The following is a 19085-nucleotide window of genomic DNA, read 5'->3' as shown; positions in this document are numbered from 1 at the left end:
CCATGACTTGAGCTGAGGACAGACGCTTAACCGACTGAGCCACCCAGGCACCCTGAAAGCATGAGGGTTTCAAAGAGCCAGTGGAATTGATTGGAATAAGAAAGAAGCAGGATGGGGCGCCTGGGTGGCTCAGTCAGTTAAGCATCTGCCTTTGGCTCGGGTTGTGATCTCAGGGTACTGGGATCAAGCCCCACGTTGGGGTCTTTGCTCAGTGGGGAGCCTGCTTCTCCTTCTCCCTCTGCCTGCTGCTCCCCCTGCTTGTGCTCTCTCTTTCTGTCAAATAAATAAAATCTTAAAAAAAAAAAGAAGCAAGATGATAGATTGAGGGTTGAAAATATAGTGGAATATTGAGATAGTTTCAAGACTCACTGTGATGGGGTCCCTGTGTAATGTACAGATTATGGAAACCAAACAATGATATTTGATTAATTTTGAATGGGAGACAAGCATATTAGTGAAATTACTGGAATGTAATACATTTAGAAATGATAAAGCTAGCCTGACAATTTTCTTATTAAAAATGAAAAAGGGTTAATTCTGACTTGCATGTAATAATGTGTCCACTGGGTGTCACTGTGGCTTCACGTTTAGTTACACAAATAGGTACAGGAGCTTTGTGGAGTCAATATTACATGGGTCTTCTGTCTGCTTATTTTTCCTTTTTGCAGTGAATTTTGCTAATATCTTTTTCTGGTTTTTTTTAGGTACAGCTATTTATCACCATTGCAAATAAAGCAGATACCTATTCCTAAATTGGCGGCTGCAAACTGTCTTATCATTACTTGGGTAACCAATAGACAGAAGCACCTGCGTTTTGTAAAGGAAGAACTTTATCCTTCTTGGTCTGTTGAGATAGTTGCTGAGTGGCACTGGGTAAAAGTAAGTTGAAAAATTAACTTATTTGTTAATATAGTGTGACATATAAGTCACATAAATATAGCATCTAATTTTTAATACTTAACATGGCACTGCTCTACTTCTTCAAAACAGTCTATTTAAAACTTTTACTTTGATACTAAATACTTGTTTCTTTTTGATGCTAAATACTTATATCTTCTTATTCTCAAAGGCTTTTTACTTTTTGTTCTGTGTCTTTTTGTGGTAGAGTCTCAAACTGCTGGCCTTAGGAAATATTTGATTCAGGGAGATATCAGGATGACATTCTAAAAAGCTCTGATGTCTGTAGTTTAAAAAACAACAAACAAAAACTTTGGAGAATCTATCAGGAAACATAGAAATAGTTTTGTCCTTCATCTTCTTGCTCTTTACGCATCCACAATTTCAGTCACCCTTTGTGGGTTCTTTCCTGTTTTTTTTTCTTTTTTCTTATGTTGCTGGGGATGGGAGGGAGAATAGCTAAGTAACCCAGCATGGAAGAGGTGGAAAGAACCAAGAACCTTACGTACTTGAAATTTTAACTTAGGTCCTCAGTGCCTTATGTGCTGCTATGCCTATTTTGAAAGAGATGACTCCAATTCTTGGATTGGTTGAATGATCTTTAATATCTCTGTTTACTATAAAGAACAAAAAAATACAGAAAAATAAGGCATCAGTTCAGAGTCCATTGGACATCCTTTTAAAGATGCGTTGTCTACTTAGATGAATTTTGCAAAAGCCCTCCTACATTTCAAAAAGATAAGCCAACTTGTTATCACTTGAATGTTTAATATTTGTATAGCTGATACATTCATTTTAAACGGGAGAGTTCTATTTTTATGTACTTTGTATGTATTTTGTGGTATACTGGTATATGTTCTAAAACGTGTGTATATTGTTTATTTGCACCTATTTTAATGGACTTAGCAAACAAACATTAACAGTGGTATCTTTGCTTTTATAACATACTTTGGGCTTAGCTTTGGTTGATTTGGTATATAGGACATTGATGGGAATATAAAACTCCATTCTACCCTGTACATTATGACAGTTCTCTTATTGTCAGAGATGGGGGTCAAAGTCAGGAAAAGGGTACCTTCTGAAATCAAAACCAGTAAAATGTTAATACATAAAATCTAAGACTACCCTATTCATTTGTAGTACTAATCAGTATAAGAGATGATATGATAAGCCCAGAGTTTAAAACAAAAATACAGTATATTATATGAAACACTGTTAGGTACCTATATGTACTGTTATAACAGAAGAAGTAATTTGCATTGAATATAAAATATATCCAAATAATAAGAATTTGCCTGTATTTATACAGCACTGTGTGGAAGAGATGCTGTCTCTCCTGGGCCCTAGAGGTGATAATAGGACTTTACTGATTTGGCTTTTTAGTTATCTTGATATTTAGTAAAAGGTTCAATAGATAATAGCTGTGAATATTCTGATGGTGAAAAGATGTATTTTAATGGCTAGTTAATTGATATTGCTATTATAAATTGTGTTTTCAATTTGATTAGCTTTAAGTGAGTCTTTGAGAGTATGATCACTCCAGGATGAAATGACAAAATTGAATTTCTGGATTAAAATGCCAAGGGATTAGACTAAGTATTGTCTATCTTATCAGTCTCTGAGCTTTTTTTATTACTAATTCTAGCTCTGACAGTATTTAATGACACTGTATTCTGTAAAGTTTAATAAGATATACTTTATTATAATCCACTTAGTCACATTGCCAGTAATCAGTAAATATTATTTGAATGAATAAATGAATTAATGATAACATGGTTTCAGGAATACATTTTAATGAAAAGTAGATTTTTATGTGTAAGATGATAAAGTGATATTTAAAATATGTTAGTCCCTTATAGCTGCTCTGTCCAAGTGATGCTCACTAGCCATGTGTGGCTCTTCAGCACCTGAAATGTGGCTTGTCAAAATTGAATTGATGTGAAGTGTAAAATATACATTGGATTTCAAACACCTAGTATGAAAGAAGAAATGTAACATACCTCAGTAACTTTTTGAATTTATTACATATTGAAATAGTATTTTGGATATGTGAGACTAAACTAGATATATAATTAAAATTGCTTCCACATTCTTACTTTTTTTAATGTTTAATGTTAGTAGAAAATTTAAATTACTCATGTGGTTTGCATTTGTGGCTTACATTTATTTTTATTGGATAGCACTAGCCCAGAGGTTTAATTTCTTTCTCTTTGGCAGAAACTGTATAGTGATAGAAAAAAAGCCAAACTCTTTCCTGGATATTTACAGATGTATGGTTCTATTTTGTTTTGTTTTTTTGTCTCCTATCAGATCACCAATTCAGGAGAATTTGTGTTCCCGTTAGATTCTCCACACAAAAAGCCTTATGAAGGTCTTATACTGGGGAGAGTTCGAGAAAAAACTGCTGTACCATTAAGGTAGGAAAAGTGATTTTTCAAAATTGTATAAATGTATACAAAATTGTATAAATGTATACAAAATTAATAGTATAGTGATCATTGATTTTCCTTAATTTTTACATTTTTGAAAATCTGAAAATGGCCCAGACCAGAAAAGTGTGAATGGTATGGTACATGAAATTTTATATTATCTTTTATCTAGTGTGTAAGTGTCATTATTGAAGAAAAGGAAATTTTTGGTAATGTCTCAGTACTTAAATTGCTGATTTACATTATTGCTTCTATTCTTGAATTTATTTTTAAATTCAGATTCTATTTGAAAGGTGAAAAAAATCAAGGCAACTGTGACTTATATATGAAAAATTGTCCTTTAAAATATAATTTACTTTGTTGTTTTGTTTTAATTAGGAATGAAGATGTAAAAGTACTTCCCATTCCAGATCACAAGTTAATTGTCAGTGTGCCCTGTACTCTTCATTCACATAAGCCACCGCTTGCTGGTATGTTTTTATAAAATAGAATTGTTATGACGTCTGTCAAATTGAAGAAAGGATTGAATTTAGTATTTGAATGGTGTAGAGATTGGAAATTAAATTGGATGTTTTATTTTTGTTAATACTCTAAAATTTTACAGCAGAATTTATGAATAGTGTTTTTATTTATTTTGTTACAAAAGCTTTATTGTTTTCATTTGGTCCCTGACTTGAGAGAGGGCTCTATGATGGTTAGAGGGCTGCCTAGTGGCTGCAGGGAGAGGCACAGGCAGAAACTCTGACATCAGGGGGATGTGGAGGTGCCTGTCAAAGGCTGCTGGGCTCCGGAAGCTCCTAGTTGTGCTTGAGGATGAGCCTTTTGAAGAGATACTTGACTGGCCCGGCCCAGCGCAGGACCAGCCACCAACCAACCTGTGGAGGTTAGTCAGGTGGTCACCCAAGTTCTTGATGAGTTTTCCCTCCTCATCTGGAAGTGGCTCTCCAGGAAGTCACACAGATGGGGATTTAATGGGCAGAACCCAGAGCATACATATCCAGAAGGGCCTGGTTCAGGTTGTTCTTCAGGGCCGTGCAGCTTCCATGGCATCTACGGCTTTGCCTCACTCATTTTGGGAGGGATTCTTCATGTTTTGGAAAGGGCGTGGCTGCCGCACTGGTTTTGCATCTTCTAAGAGATGCCTGGCCAACTTGAGGAAGAAGTGCCTAGGCCTTCCGGAGTCACATCGTCACAGTCCAAATAGAAGCCCTGAGAGGTGGATGTAAGAGGTCTGCAAATACAGGTTGACCAGACAGTTAACAGTGGCCTCCACCTTGGGAGAATTATTCTAAGGAATCTGGGAGCTCACCGTTTGTCAGCAATAAGGAGCTAACCACAAAAAATGGGGTGGCTGGTCCTGGAGGTTGTTCCTGGAAAGGAGATTGGAAGGTGGTCAGAGGGTAGTCAGAGATTGGAAGAAGGGGGTCCCTGGGTCTGTCCCATCCAGAGACTGTTGAACAAGATTATTGAACCGTTGAAGCAAGAGATAGGTTTGTGGGATTGCCAGCTGCGCTGTATAGATTAGTTTTATTTCACCTCTGCTTTTCCTTTTATACCATTTTTTTTAGGTTCCCCTTATTATTGGTTGTTACTCCCTCACTGTCCTTGATAGACTAAAGACTGTTGGGGCAGCTAAGGATTGTAGTTCTACTAGGGGCTTTATTTCACTATGAGGGCTCTATCCCTTGCTTGTTTTGAAACCAGGAGCTCAGAAAAGCAGACAGAGAGAGATAGTGAGAATCCCCTTGATACTTGGTAGAGATTCAGTTTTATGTTGAGGTAGTGTTGCTTTTCTGAACTATTGGAAAGGTAATTGTTGCAGCCTAGAATTCTTACTAGCCTTAATGCTTTATTTAGTAAAATGTTCATCATTCAGTGAAACTAAGCAGCAAGGAATAATGGAAAGTTTTAGCTTTGGAGATTGACTAACATGAGTTTGAATCCTGGATCTGCTACTTAATGAGTTACTCTAACCATTTTTTACCTCAGAGTCCTCATTTAAAGAGCGACTAATGATATTTAATCTTTTAGAGTTGTGAGGATTGCTTATAATATATTTGAAATTCTGTAGTATATAGTAGACGCTCTGTAAATGCTAAATTTTTCAAGTGAGAGTTTAAAAAAATAGGAATGTAGGGGCACCTGGGTGGCTCAGTCACTTAAGTGTCCGACTCTTGATTTTGGCTCAGGTCATGATCCTCAGGGTTGTGACATCAAGCCCCCATGTCAGGCTCCTCACTGGGCATGGAGCCTGCTTAAGATTCTCTCTCTCCCTTTCTCTGTGCTCTCCCCCAAAAAACAGGAATGTAAGTCCTTGAGACATACTCAATTTGTGATTGTTTCCTATTCAAAAAATTTAAGGAATTTTTTTTTATTAATTTGGTGATCCCTGCTTAAAAAACCCAAAACATTTAAGCTGCCACTCAGGAAAACTACAGGGTCCCCAACCTATCATATTATTTTGTAGAATATGGGCTAGTTCATGAGTTAGAATACATAGGAAAGTGAATACAGAGTCTCAAGGTAATTTTTATTGATAGCGCTTAGGATTTCTGTTATCTTAAATTGCTTATGCAGAAGAATTTGTAGTGTTACTTCATTTGAGAAATACTCAGATGTTTTCCTGATGATCCATTCTTGACTTAGAGGCATGCTGAGTGAATAATTATCTTTAAGCTTTGTACTGTCATAGACTCTTAATTGCATTAATATTATGACTTAAATGAGTGACATTGTACTGTTCTTTGAGAAAAAAATTGTTTGGTACCAGTATTCAATGGAGGAAATCTAATTTGTATCCTTCTAATTTGAATTTTCTCTATCATTTAGTGAGTATCAAAGCATAATTTAGTGTTCGTCTTAGGGCTTATTTTTTTACTTTTAAAAGCCAAGACCCAGCCTTTCATTCTCAATTTATAGTTAAACTGTTTATCAATTCCTTTTACATAGGATAAAATTATGTTTAAAGATTAATCTTAAAAAACAAGGTTTTAAAATAGTAAATAAAAATTAGTCTTTTATTAATCCTAATAAAAATCAGCCTGTCTATGAAGTGCAGTTCTGCCATATGCCCAGTAGAGGGCAGCACAAACACATTTTTTTTTTTTTTTTAGGATTGAGAACTTTTAAAAAAAGAAAAGTTAGATTTTGCGGGGGGCCAGGGGGTAATCCATATGACTTGATATGTAATCCTTATATTTTGGTTAGGTGGTGGTAGACAAGAAGTATTTGTAACCCTATATTTTTGAATTTATGTTACTATGTAGCCAGTGCATATATTTTTAGGTATAGAGCTATACAAATTAAAGCCATCAAAAAACAATTTCTGCATTGTATTTCACTCTGAAATCCTAACTCTAGGTTTTAGGATAGTACATGTTCTATTCTATATGTAATGCTTAGAACTTTTACATGTAAATGTTCTTAAACTGTTTTATGTAAATTCATAAAATAAAATGTTCTTTCTTTTGCTTCTAGAGGCACCAGGATTTTTTTAAAAATTTAATTTTTTAAAGTAATTAATTTTTTATTATGTTATGTTAATCACTATATATTATATCATTAGTTTTTGATGTAGTGTTCTATGATTCATTGTTTTTGTATAACACCCAGTGCTCCATTCAGTACGTGCCCTCTTTAATACCCATCACCAGGCTAACCCATCCCCCCACCCAAACATTTTTAATTTATTGCTACATTTACTCTGTTTTTAAATTTTGAAGTTTCCTGCTACAGAGTAAAAGATAAGCCTTCAATAGCTATGGCTTGTAATCTAATAATTATAAATGTTTATAAAATTTAAAGATTTGAAAGTATTTGGATCAAAATTGTTTTTTATATTTTACCTTAGAGGAATTTCCACTCCTTTTACTACTTTACTCACTAACAGTTTCTATCTGAAGAGTAAAACACAGTTTGATAAGATTCTGTGCACTGTGTTGGAGCCCCTTCTCCCCTAACCCTGCCCTTTGTTCCCAGAGCAAAAGGGGAATGACTGGCTATGCGTGGATTGTTTCCTCTTCTTTGATTAGAAGTATGTTTTGCTAATGTCAGATGTTATGTAATTATCTAAGTATATGTATCTGTCCTATTCTTTAATTTATACATTTGAATTTACTTTTTAAAAATTGAGGTATAATTAACATATACCAGTATATTAGTTTCAGGTGTACAATGATTTGATGTATATATATGTTGAGAAATGATCACCAATCACCATAAGTCTAGTTAACATCCATTACCACACATAGTTACAAAATGTTTTCTTTGTGATTAGAACTTTTAAGATCTCGAGTTTACTTTTAAACTGATATTTAAAATTAGTAAGAATAAAACATTTCCATTCATTTGCTTTTATTTCTTTTGCTTTGTTTTGAAATGTGGTTAACATTTTAAAAATATTACTCCTTGACTTTCTATTTTTCTCAACCAGAAAGGAAAAAAAAACCATGCAGAAATGTGTTACATTGAGAAAGTAGGAGGTAGTAAATGGGTTTAGGTTTTATGTACTATATTTGTCAACTCCCAAGTGCCTGGCCATCTTTTTCTACTAGATTGTGTACTCTTAGAAAACATGGATATCTGTTTCCTTTGTTAAGTTCCATAATACTGATTATAGTGGATGCTCAGAATAGTAAGCGTTTTTGACTGGCTGACTCCCGCCTGTTTGGACTCCAGATTATGGTTTAAGAATAGAGTTGCTAATGTATTTGTACCAAAACACTGAACAAACAAACAGAAACAAAGAAAACTTTGCTTCATATAACTTTACCACATTAAAAGTGAATTGAGGTTGGTAAGGCATTGAATTCATGGAGAAAAAATGGAAGAGTGATATAAGTTTATTGTCCTCTAAGACTCTGGGGAAGTCTTTCTCAGGTTTAATAACATTTAATTATACACTTATTTTTTTTTTAAAGATTTTATTTATTTATTTGAGAGAGAGAATGAGAGAGAGCACATGAGGGGGGGAGGATCAGAGGGAGAAGCAGACCCCCTGCTAAGCAAGGAGCCGATATGGGACTCGATCCCGGGACTCCAGGATCATGACCTGAGCCGAAGGCAGTCACTTAACCAACTGAGCCAACCAGGCGCCCTAATTATTCACTTATGAAAGGACTAGAAGTTTCATGTTAGCATCCCCTAAAAGCTATCAAAGCCCAAATGTGACTTCAGTTGGGTTATAGACAATGAATGCTTTAAATTCTTTGATTTTTGATAAACAGGACCAATACTTTTATAGAAATAAACAGTTCTTTTGCTGTGAGAGTGATTGGGAGAACATTATGAACATGAAATTTTTTTTATATATTTTCTTTTAAACTTTACCTATATCAAGTACTCCTAAGGAATACTTACCATTCCTAAAGGGAATTTGATAAATTTCTTCCAAGCTCAATCTTCTATAGTAATTAAGAACTATATTTAAAAAATGCTCTTCTAGGACTTTTCATCCCTGAATTGTTATTTTCATACCCAGTTCCTATAATGTGGTTAATATAGCTAACCAGCAATGATCAAGGTTAAATTGATTTAAATATTTGTAATCCAAGTGAACATGTGCTTTAAAAAAAAAAAAAAAAAAGCTTTTATCGTATTTTCTTTCTGTTACTGTGTATCATAGCATTTAGTCAACATCTGTATGAGGTAGCTTTTTCCTGAAAAATACGATTTTTAGTAGTTATTATTACATTACATAAGGACTACTTGTGGAAATACGATGGTGAAATTTTAGGTAAAAAGGATCTATACTTTAGAAATGATGGAATGTGCTACCAAGTCCTAGCTTTGAGGGTATTGTATTTGTTATTTATATTGTTCAGTATTTTTATCGGTATCCAGTTCTTCATTTACTGCTCTCTTGCTGAGATATATGCTTGCAGAAACTTATATTTTATCTCAGTTTTTTAAGTGGGTTATTTTTGTGTTGTTTCTATATACTTCTTTTTCATGCACAGATTACATTTATTAAAAAAATTAAGTTAGTACTCAGGAGATATGTTAGCAGTAATGGAAAACTGAAAAGTCACCTGTGAGGGTGTTAAAATTCTTATTTCTCATCTGCAGATGAAAACTGATAATCAAGACTCTTGAAATTTCTGATGGTGTGTTTCCAATCTCAGGAGTGGTTATTTCAAATGACTTCTAACTACCAATAGTAAAGCCTGTGATGAAATCCTTGCAATTAATTAGCTGTCCCTTTTTTTTGTTTGTTTAAGGAAACATTCCCGCTTTTCTGCTTTAAACTGCTAAAAGGAAATTGATTCCTTTCTTAACAGTAATTTTTGTGTTTTTTCTCTTTTTTGGACAGAGGTTCTAAAAGACTATATCAAGCCAGATGGGGAATGTTTGGAATTGTTTGCTCGAAATTTACAGCCAGGTTGGACTAGTTGGGGCAACGAAGTTCTCAAATTTCAACACATGGATTATTTTGTTGCTCTGCAGTCTAGAAGCTGACTATGATCTTAAAGTTGTGATTTTCTTCACTTTTTCCTCACCCCTTTTTCCTTCATTCTAACTGATATTTCCTTTTCTCACCAACCAGTATGCTTAGAAATGTAAACAGGACTTGGTTTTTCTGCCAAAGACCAGAAGTGACTAGTCTTTATGTAATTTTGAGATGAATTTACTTCCGTTGCACTAGTAGTCCCCATTATTCCGGATTCACTGCAAATAAAGAGGTAAGCAGTTAGAAAAATGACAAGACTTTGTTATCGAAAAAGTTCGGAAAGCACACACTATGGACCAGAGGTCATAATTCTGCCTATGGATGTGTTTCATTTGGCCCATATGGTGTTACAAAAGAAATTTGAACCATCATTCTGAAAATTTGAACCATCATTCTGAAAAATCTACACATAAAGTGTAGATTTTCGCTTTTCTCTAAACATCAGAAGCTCTGGCTGCATTGAGGTCTGTATTCTTTCCTGGCATCAGTCAGTAGGACCCAGTGGTAGCAGCTCACTTGGGAAGGGACATGGGCTCTGCAGTTTACCACAAAAACACTTACTCCATGCCACTCACTTGTATTGTCTACGTGGCCCCTGGGCAACCCAAATTTATGATCTCTGGTATACTGTTACATTCTGGAAAAAATACTGAGAGACCTGCCAAGTACCTCATCATTGTACTGAGCTTATGAAACCTTTTGGTTTTAAATTGCATTCAAGGTCACTTTTCTTTTTTTTTTTAATTTTAATTTTTATTATTATTATTTTTTAAAATTTTTTATTTATTTGAGAGAGAGAGAATGAGAGAGAGAGCACATGAGAGAGGGGAGGGTCAGAGGGAGAAGCAGACTCCCTGCCGAGCAGTGAGCCCGATGCGGGATTCGATCCCGGGACTCCAGGATCATGACCTGAGCCGAAGGCAGTCGCTTAACCAACTGAGCCACCCAGGCGCCCCTCAAGGTCACTTTTCAAGTACTTCTTAGTTTTGCTTGGTTTTCTAGAAGATTTAAAGAGTATTTCTTATAAAAATGTCAGAAGATGGGGCGCCTGGATGGTCGTTAATCATCTGCCTTCAGCTCAGGTCATGATCCCGGGGTCCTGGGATCAAGCCCCGCGTCGGGATCCCTGCTCCACGGGAAGCCTCCTTCTCCCTCTCCCACTCCCCCTGCTTGTGTTCCCTCTCTCACTGTCTCTCTGTCAAATAAATAAATAAATAAATAAATAAAATCTTAAAAAAAATGTCAGAAGATAATACCGCTTATGATTTAAAAGATATTTATATTATTTACAGATTTCCCACAAATATTTTTTTACTAAGTAAAATATTTTTTACTGAAATGATTCTTTGAAAAGCATGCTGATTTGTTGTGTATAACCTTTTTTTAAATTGAGATACAATTTCACATAAAATTCTCCAATTTTTACTATAGGATTCAGTGAGTTTAGAAAACATATACTATGGTTGTCTGTCTACCACCATAATCGTGATATAGAACATTTTCTTCACCTCCAAAACTCATGTGTCCAATTACAGTCAATCCCTTCCTCCCATCCCTGGCATTTGGTGAACAATGATTTGTTTTCTATCATTAGTTTTGCTTTCTTAGAATTTCATATAAACAGAATCATAGAATATGTAATCTATTGTATCTGGCTTCTTTCACTTAGCATTTTGACAAAAGTATTTATATAATTTACAGCTTTTCTACAAATATTTATCTCCTAAATAAAATGTTAGATTGAGATGGTTATCTGACACATTTGCCTATTTGTTTACTGATTTTGCCAATGAAAAAATGTTATTTTTGAAGTTTGTTCATTCTTTGTGTGAATATATATTATAGGCTTAACTTTGTATTTATAGGGATACTCTTACTTGTTATTGAAATGAAAAAAGGCATTAAACTTGAAGCAAACATCTCACAACCTTATTTGAAACTCTTTCCAGCCTCTTGTACTATTTATAGGTTTTATATAATTTGTGGAAACGTTTTATTCTCACCAAGTTTTTGGACTTTTATTTTTGCACCACAAATACTGATACTTGAGAGAAAAAGAGAATTTTTATTCACTGAATGTGGTATTCAAGACACAGAGGGTTGGTTTTTTTTGTGTGTGTGTGTTTTGTTTTAGACACAGAAGTTGTAGTCTTAGCTCTGTTCCTAAGTTGTATAACCTGTGGGCCTTGTTTGTAATACCTGTTTAATTATTGGGCTCTTTTTTGACCAAAAGATCATTCTGGAAAATGGAACAGTCACATACCTTGTGAGAACAAAAAGGCCAGACTAAGAGCATTGAACTTTGACTTCATTACCCCTGAGTTTTAGCCAACTGACCTAATGAAATTTATTATTCATTTAATGTTATATCTTCATTCAGAGATTTTTATATTGCTTTTAAAGCCTGTAAGGATTTTATTTTCTATCATATTTTTTTACAGACTTAAAGTCTTTTAGGACTCTTGGAAATGCTTAGACAAAGGGATAGAGCTAATGTTTGTTGAATAGTGTGTTACTCTTTGCTATGCTTTTTACATTTTATTGCATTTAATCCTTGTGCAGTCCTGAGAGTATTATCTCCATTTAATAGTTAAGAAAACTGAGGCCCAGGAGACTATTTTGTCCTAAAACCTATAGTAGGTATTGGAACTAGGATTAGAATGCACAGCTCCCTGACTTGTAGCCCAGCCCTAGAGTTTGGTTTGATTTGGAGGCCATGCAATCACAATTGGCATCCTGAGGAACCACACAAAAAGCCATTTCACCTGCACATGGTTAACGGCGGACACCACACTCGAGAAACTTTGGGGAATCTTGCCTCATGAGATTGTATCCTTAGAATTCGTGGCTTTTCTCTTGACACTCTTTCACCTTCCCATTCAGGGTCCATTAGAGTAAAATCACAGAGCAGGTAACTGCTCTTTTGGAAGCAGATCCTCTATAAGTTGGTCCTTTTTGTCTTCCTTTCTTAGAAAGGGGAAGTAATAATTCTTATCTCTTAAGTTGTTATGAGGATTAAATGAGTTAACACATGTAAGGCACTTAGAACTGTACTTGGAATATTTTAAGCAATCAATGTTTGAACTCTTCACGTATTTTTTAGTTTCAGGTCAAAAGGTTTTCTTTCACAATTTGTACTCCAGTTTGGGGGATTCACCTGCATACTGTCCACAGAGTTTTTCTGTCTAAACATCATATTTTCTTGATCTTTTTCTTGAGATCAGATTTCCTAGCTTGCACCCGGTTTCATACATGAGGAAGCTTTGAAATCCATCATTTCCATTGTGGTCCTGCCTGGAAATAAATAATTAAAAACAAAACAAAGGCCACATGTAGCTTTGGGTTTCAACTCTTGACTCTGAACTTCATTGTTACTGTACATTGTTCTTTGATGACTTCCATAGGTGGTTAATTGGTGGCCTTTCTGATGTTTCTTCTATATTCAGAAACTTTAGGCTCATGTCACATTAATTTTGGTTCAGAATAAATCTGTTACACTTTGATGGATGATCTGTTACACTTGCAGGACCTTGATTTTTATATGCAACAGCTGTGGACTGAATGCACCCTCCCAAAATTCACATGCTGAAACTCTAACCCTCAATGTGATCGTATTTAGGGGTGGGGCCTTTGGGAGGCAATTAGGGTTAGATTAGGTCATCAGTGGGGGGGGCCCTCATAATAGGATTAATGGCTTTATAAAAAGAAACATGGGATCTCACTCTGCATGCAAGGACCAACAAAAGGCCAGGTGAGGACATAACCAGGAAGATGGCTCTTACTGGGAACCTGACCATGCTGACACCTGATCTTGAACTTTCAACCTCCGGAACCCCAAAGAATAAATGTTTATTATGTAAGTCACCCAGTCTATGGTAATTTGTTATAGTAGCCTGGAACCACCAAAGAAATTTTCTCATTGATAAGATACCCATCAAGTAAATAAGGCCTTTTTCTTTAGATAGTCTGAAAGTGAGAATAGGTTTTTCTTCTTGGATGTCAACATTTGAGCTCCCTCAAAAAAGCCAGTGTCACTGAGGGCTGGTTGTCTTCTTGGAGGAGGACAGAGAGATTAGTCCATGACTCAGGTCTGGGCCTGGCTTTAATTGCTACCTTGCTCCGTCCTTGCTGTAGGCTGTATCTACCTTGTCCTATTCTAATCCTTCAAATTCTATGACTCAACTCATTCTTACCAGAAACCCCAAATGCACCTTTTCAGATTTGGTACCCTAGAGACATACCTTTAGTGAATTTTTATATATTCAGCTTCAGTGAAACTTTGGGTTTTCTACTGACGGTGATTCAGAGGAGGATTATAAACATATGAAAGGCCCTCCCTTCCCTGAAGGCCTGCCACACCCTGGGAAGCACCACAGCACTGTTGGCGTAGTTCTCTGGTTATCAGAGTTCTTTTACTTCAGTTATGTCATTTTACCCTCAAAGCAGTTTTATAAAGTTGTGGTTATAATGAGGGAACAGGTTCATAGAGGCTAGCTGACATGGCTAATAAGTGATAACCAGGACTTGAATTCTGATTCCTAAATTAAGGCACTTGATGTATCGTGTTTGCTAATGAACCTGAGATCTTAATAATAGGCTCATTAGCTGCTAATCAGAGGATCCATTGGGTAGCCTGAAGTAAATTTAGAATGGTTCATATATAATCATCCAAACATACCCTTCTCAATATATGATATCATCAGTTTTAAGTTATTAACACAATATTTTCATTAGAGATTTTAGTGACATTGATTGATAGACAGAGTGCCACTCAGAATTACTCAGAATCAGATGGGCTGTGAAATCCTTTGACGTAAGCCGTTAGCATATTTACCATGCAGTTATGCGTTCCTCAGATTAGCCATTTTAAGTTCACATTTTTAAGGAAACTCTTATGCAAAATACAGATTTGGATTTGAAGATGGCTATTCAAGTAGTGAGAAAGGAGAGATTAAATAAGGTAAGTACAGGTGCAAATTATTTTATGTACCATAGTAATCTGTTACCAGTGTTTGGATGTATGGACAAACCCAGAACTACATAGACGGCCTTAATTCATGGTTCTACTGACGAGTCTGCTCCAGCTTGAAAGCAAGTCAGATTACCATGATAACTCCACAACCAGCCTTTTCCCTTAAATATTCCTAGGAGTTAACGTAAATCTTCTGGGACTTCTGTGAACTTGAGGGGAACTTCTTGGTCTTTTTCAGTAACAGTCCAAGTCCTTGGGACCATGTAAAAACAAATTGATCTCTAGGGGTGGAGAACATGAGGAAACTATTTTTTTATTCACTTTCTCTGATTGGGCTTTGGCCTAGTTATCAGATAACTGACACAACAATGGGATAACTTTGGATGACAACTAGGGCAAATGAGTGGTCACTTACAGTGTTAAGTCATTTTTGGTCAATATCTCTAAGGAAAAACATAAGGTACCCAGATTGATTTTTAGCTGCTTCTCCCCAAATTGCCCCCATATATACTGATCGTTAGTCAAACTAGACTGTTGTTATTTGAATTTAGGACTCTGTGCTTTTGCTCATGAATCTTCCTCAGTCAGGAAAAAACTAGGCTGTGGGATCAGCTGGATCTATATTTTGAGTCTTGATATTCATCTTCTGAGTGACTGAGTAATTATTTAAACTATGCTTTCCTGTTTTCTGAAGAATAAGAAGGCTAATCTTTGGACTTTGTAGGATTATTATGAAGATGAAGTGAAATAATGTATGTAAAGTTGCCTAGCATAGGACCTGGTACTTAGAAGTTATTCAATATATATGCTTATTTCTCTTTATTTACAGTCTTCCTGGCAACATGTCTTACTTCATGATCCACTTTTTTTCCCCCCTAAAGGAAGGCTTTTTTTCTTGCTCTTAGAGCCGCTTTTTACGTGTATGGATTATCCAAATAGGTTTTCCCTCACATTTATCACGGAAAGAGAAAAGTGGTTTATTCTTTAGGTGGCTCACTGGAAAAAAATAAAAAATAAACGACTTTATATCCTCTTGAATACCTTATGAGAGGAGGATGAATTTTTATTTATGTTTCTCCTACCAGCATACCTGGAACTGCCAGTATTTAATGAATGAATGAACTAACTCTTGGCCTTCAAGTATCTTTGAATTCTGTTAAGTAGATAAGACTCGTGTAAGAAACCATTACAGCATAGCAAACCACAGTGTATAGTCAAAGATTAAGTGGTGGAATAGACAGAAAGTGATGCAGAAGTTTAGAAAAGCAGATTACTTAGAGATCACTAAGCAATGTGAGAAAACGGAGCAAACCAAGTCCTGATTAAATTTTGTTTTTTTTTTCTAACTGTAATGATGTTACTAGACAGTAGGCAGCTAAAATGTGTGAGTTCAGAAGAATTATAAAGAAAGCATTTTGTTCTTTCTAGATTGTAAACTTTAAAATATTTTATATTTCTCTAGAAATATAGAGGATATTAGTACATGCAATTTATTTTATCAATTTGTTAGAACCAGAGGCTAAATTAACAGGAGTTTTTACTTACTTCTCTGTATTTTCCACCTTTTGAATGAAAATGTTATTTGGGCATCTTTTCTAGAGTTGTCTAGTAGGATTATTTTTATTATTTTACAGCTGTGCTGAGGTATAATTGATATAAATTGCACATACTTACAATGTACAGTTTAATGAAGTTTGACTTCTGTTTATACCTGTGAAGCTACCATCACAAACAAGATAATAAACATAATCTTGGAAGATTTTGTCAAAGCCCTGTATATCTACGTTTTATTCCTGTGCAATAATATGCATTCTGTACCGTAGAATTGTGTGCATTTTCTAGAATTGTACATAGATGAAATTATACAGCATTCACTCTTATTTTTGTGTAGCTTCCTTTCACTCAACATAATTATTTTGAGATTCTTTGCATGTGTATCAATAATTCATTCCTCTTCATTGCTGAGTAGTATTAAATTGTATGGACATACCACATCTTATCTTTTCATGTATTAGTTTTCTATTGCTGCCCTAACAAATTACCACAATCATAACAATTTAAAAGAACACTCATTATTAGTTTACAGTTTTGTAGGTCAGAATTCTGGGCAGTCTCACCTGAGTCACTGCCTAGGATGTCAGAAGACTAAAAACAAGGTGTTGGCTGGACTGAGCTCTTATCTGGAGGCTTTAGGGAAGAATCCATTTTCAACGTCATTCAGGTTGATCGCCAAGTACAGTTCTGTTTCTTTAATGGCTGTCACCTAGGAGCTGCTGCTCTCCAGTCCTTGCCCATGGCTCCCTCTATCTTCAAAGTCACAATAGCACATTGAGTACTTAGCCTTCGATTCTCTCTGACTTCCCCTTGTGCTGCCATCTAAAGAAAAGGCTTTTAAAAAGGGCCATTGTGATTTGATCAGACCCACCTGAATATCTCTCTTTTGTGAGTGATATGTGATCATATTCACAGGTTCCAACCAAATTCAAAGGGGAGGAGATTTTATAAGTTAGAAGCTCTTTGGGAGTCATTCTTAGAATTTTGCCTACCATGGGCCCAGTTTCTGGCCTCCAGTGATCCATGTCTGTCCCACTGTAAAATACATTAGCACCTTCCCAAGGTTTGCAAGGATATCATTCCATCAGTTCAAAGTCCAGGATCTCATCTAAATTTCTTCAGCTTGAAAGTCTCAAATCTCATCCTTTAAGTCATGTAAATCAGGTTAGAACAGAGGCATCAGGGGGCACTTGGGTGGCTCAGTCGTTAAACATCTGACTTTGGCTCAGGTCATGGTCCCAGGGTCCAGGGATCGAGCCCCACATCGGGCTCCCTGCTCAGCGGGAAGCCTGCTTCTCTCTCCCACTCCCCCTGCTTGTGTTCCCTCTTTCTCTGTGTCTCTCTCTGTCATATAATAAAAAAAAAAAAGAACAGAGGCTTCTGGTATAATCCATTAAGCACAGCTTCAGGGCAAAAGTCCTCTCCATTAGTGGACCTGTGGAACTAAAGAAACAAGTGAACTGCCTCCAACATAATCAACATACAATGGTGGGACATGCAAAGCTTAGGAGTTACAGCTATTCCAGTTTAAAAAGACGGGATACGGAAAAAAAAAATGGCCTTACTTGTCCAAAACAGTTTGAAAATCTAGCCAAGTGAACTCCAGGCAGACTTCCTTGATTAGACTCCAATGTAAATTCAGTAAAACTTGGCTGTCACCTTGGCTTCCAGCTCTTGGCTCCACCCTCTGAGCTCTGGTTCAAGTCTCGGCTCTTGTTTCCATCCTTTGAGTTATCCTCCCTTTTCTATGAAAGGTAGCATGTGTCTACAGCTGACTTCTTTTATCAGCCTGCTTCCTGTCAGTATAATTTGTAGGGTATGACAGACTTCTTTTCATTTTATACACTATCCCTTTTAGTCCAAGCTGGTATCATTTCTGCTGGCATAAATTCTTAAGAACCTTGTGAATCTTGTTTGGAATTTTTTTTTTTTTAATGCTTTTTATCAACTTGGGGAAGTTCCCTTCTATTCCTATTGTTTTGAGAGTTTTTATCATGACTAAATGTATTTTATCAGATGCCTTTTCTATGTCAATTGACAAGATCATATGATTTTTCTTCAGTTTGTTAACATGATGTATTAACATTCACTGGCTTTCAAATTATGAGGTAGCCTTTCAAATTGAATAAATCCCTCTTGGATGAAGTCTATAATCCTTTTTTATACACTGCTGTTTTTGGTTTGCTAATATTTAAAAAAAATCTTTACTGAACCCAAGATCATTTGCATTTTCTGTTATTTTTTCTTCTAGGAGTTTTATACAATTTGGTTTATGATCTATGTATAGTTATTTTTATGTATAGTGTGAGGTAAAGGTCAATGTTTATTTTTTTCCAAATGTATAGCCAATTAATACAGCACTAATTGTTGATAAATCTTTCTTTCCTGCTACTGAATTGCATTGGCATCTTTGTTGAAAACAATTGACAAAGATATATGCATCTATTTCCAGATTCTTAGTTTTGTTCCATTGAACTATGTCTTTATTTATGTTAGTTCCACACTATCTTGATTACTATAGTTTATAAGAAGAAGTCTTGAAATCAGATAGGATCAGTCCACAAACTTTGTTCTTGTCATTGTTTTTGGTCATCACTTAAAAAAATTTGTTTAATTTAAATGCTAGTTAGTTAACTTATAGTGTAATATTGGTTTTGGACCAGCCCTACAGGAAATCTTGAAAGGGGTCCTCTAAGCAAAGAGAGACCCTAAAAGCAACATAGACCAGAAAGGAACACAGACAATATACGGTAACAGTCACCTTACAGGCAATACAATGGCACTA

At 35.6% G+C, this 19085-nt stretch overlaps 1 protein-coding gene across 4 annotated transcripts in view; it reads left to right on the top strand.

Annotated features, from left to right (window-relative positions):
* METTL4 (methyltransferase like 4) overlaps positions 1-10407 on the top strand; it is a 41103-nt gene extending 30696 nt beyond the window's left edge. For 3 of the 4 annotated variants that reach the window (XM_034996330.1, XM_034996331.1, XM_034996328.1), the window contains exons 6-9: positions 705-879; positions 3208-3314; positions 3705-3796; positions 9637-10407. In XM_034996330.1, the coding sequence (XP_034852221.1) occupies positions 705-879; positions 3208-3314; positions 3705-3796; positions 9637-9782 (520 nt within the window). In that variant the 3' untranslated portion in view covers positions 9783-10407. The remainder of the gene's footprint in view (positions 1-704; positions 880-3207; positions 3315-3704; positions 3797-9636) is intronic. The other variant, XM_034996332.1, reaches the window with a different exon arrangement.
* Positions 10408-19085: the final 8678 nt, after the last annotated feature.

Source organism: Mirounga leonina, unplaced genomic scaffold, assembly GCF_011800145.1.
Source record: "Mirounga leonina isolate KUSES-001 unplaced genomic scaffold, KU_Mleo_1.0 Mir_93, whole genome shotgun sequence".
Lineage (NCBI taxonomy): Eukaryota > Metazoa > Chordata > Mammalia > Carnivora > Phocidae > Mirounga > Mirounga leonina.
The sequence above is the reverse complement of the archived record's forward strand: the minus strand, read 5'-3'. Positions and strand labels throughout refer to the sequence as shown.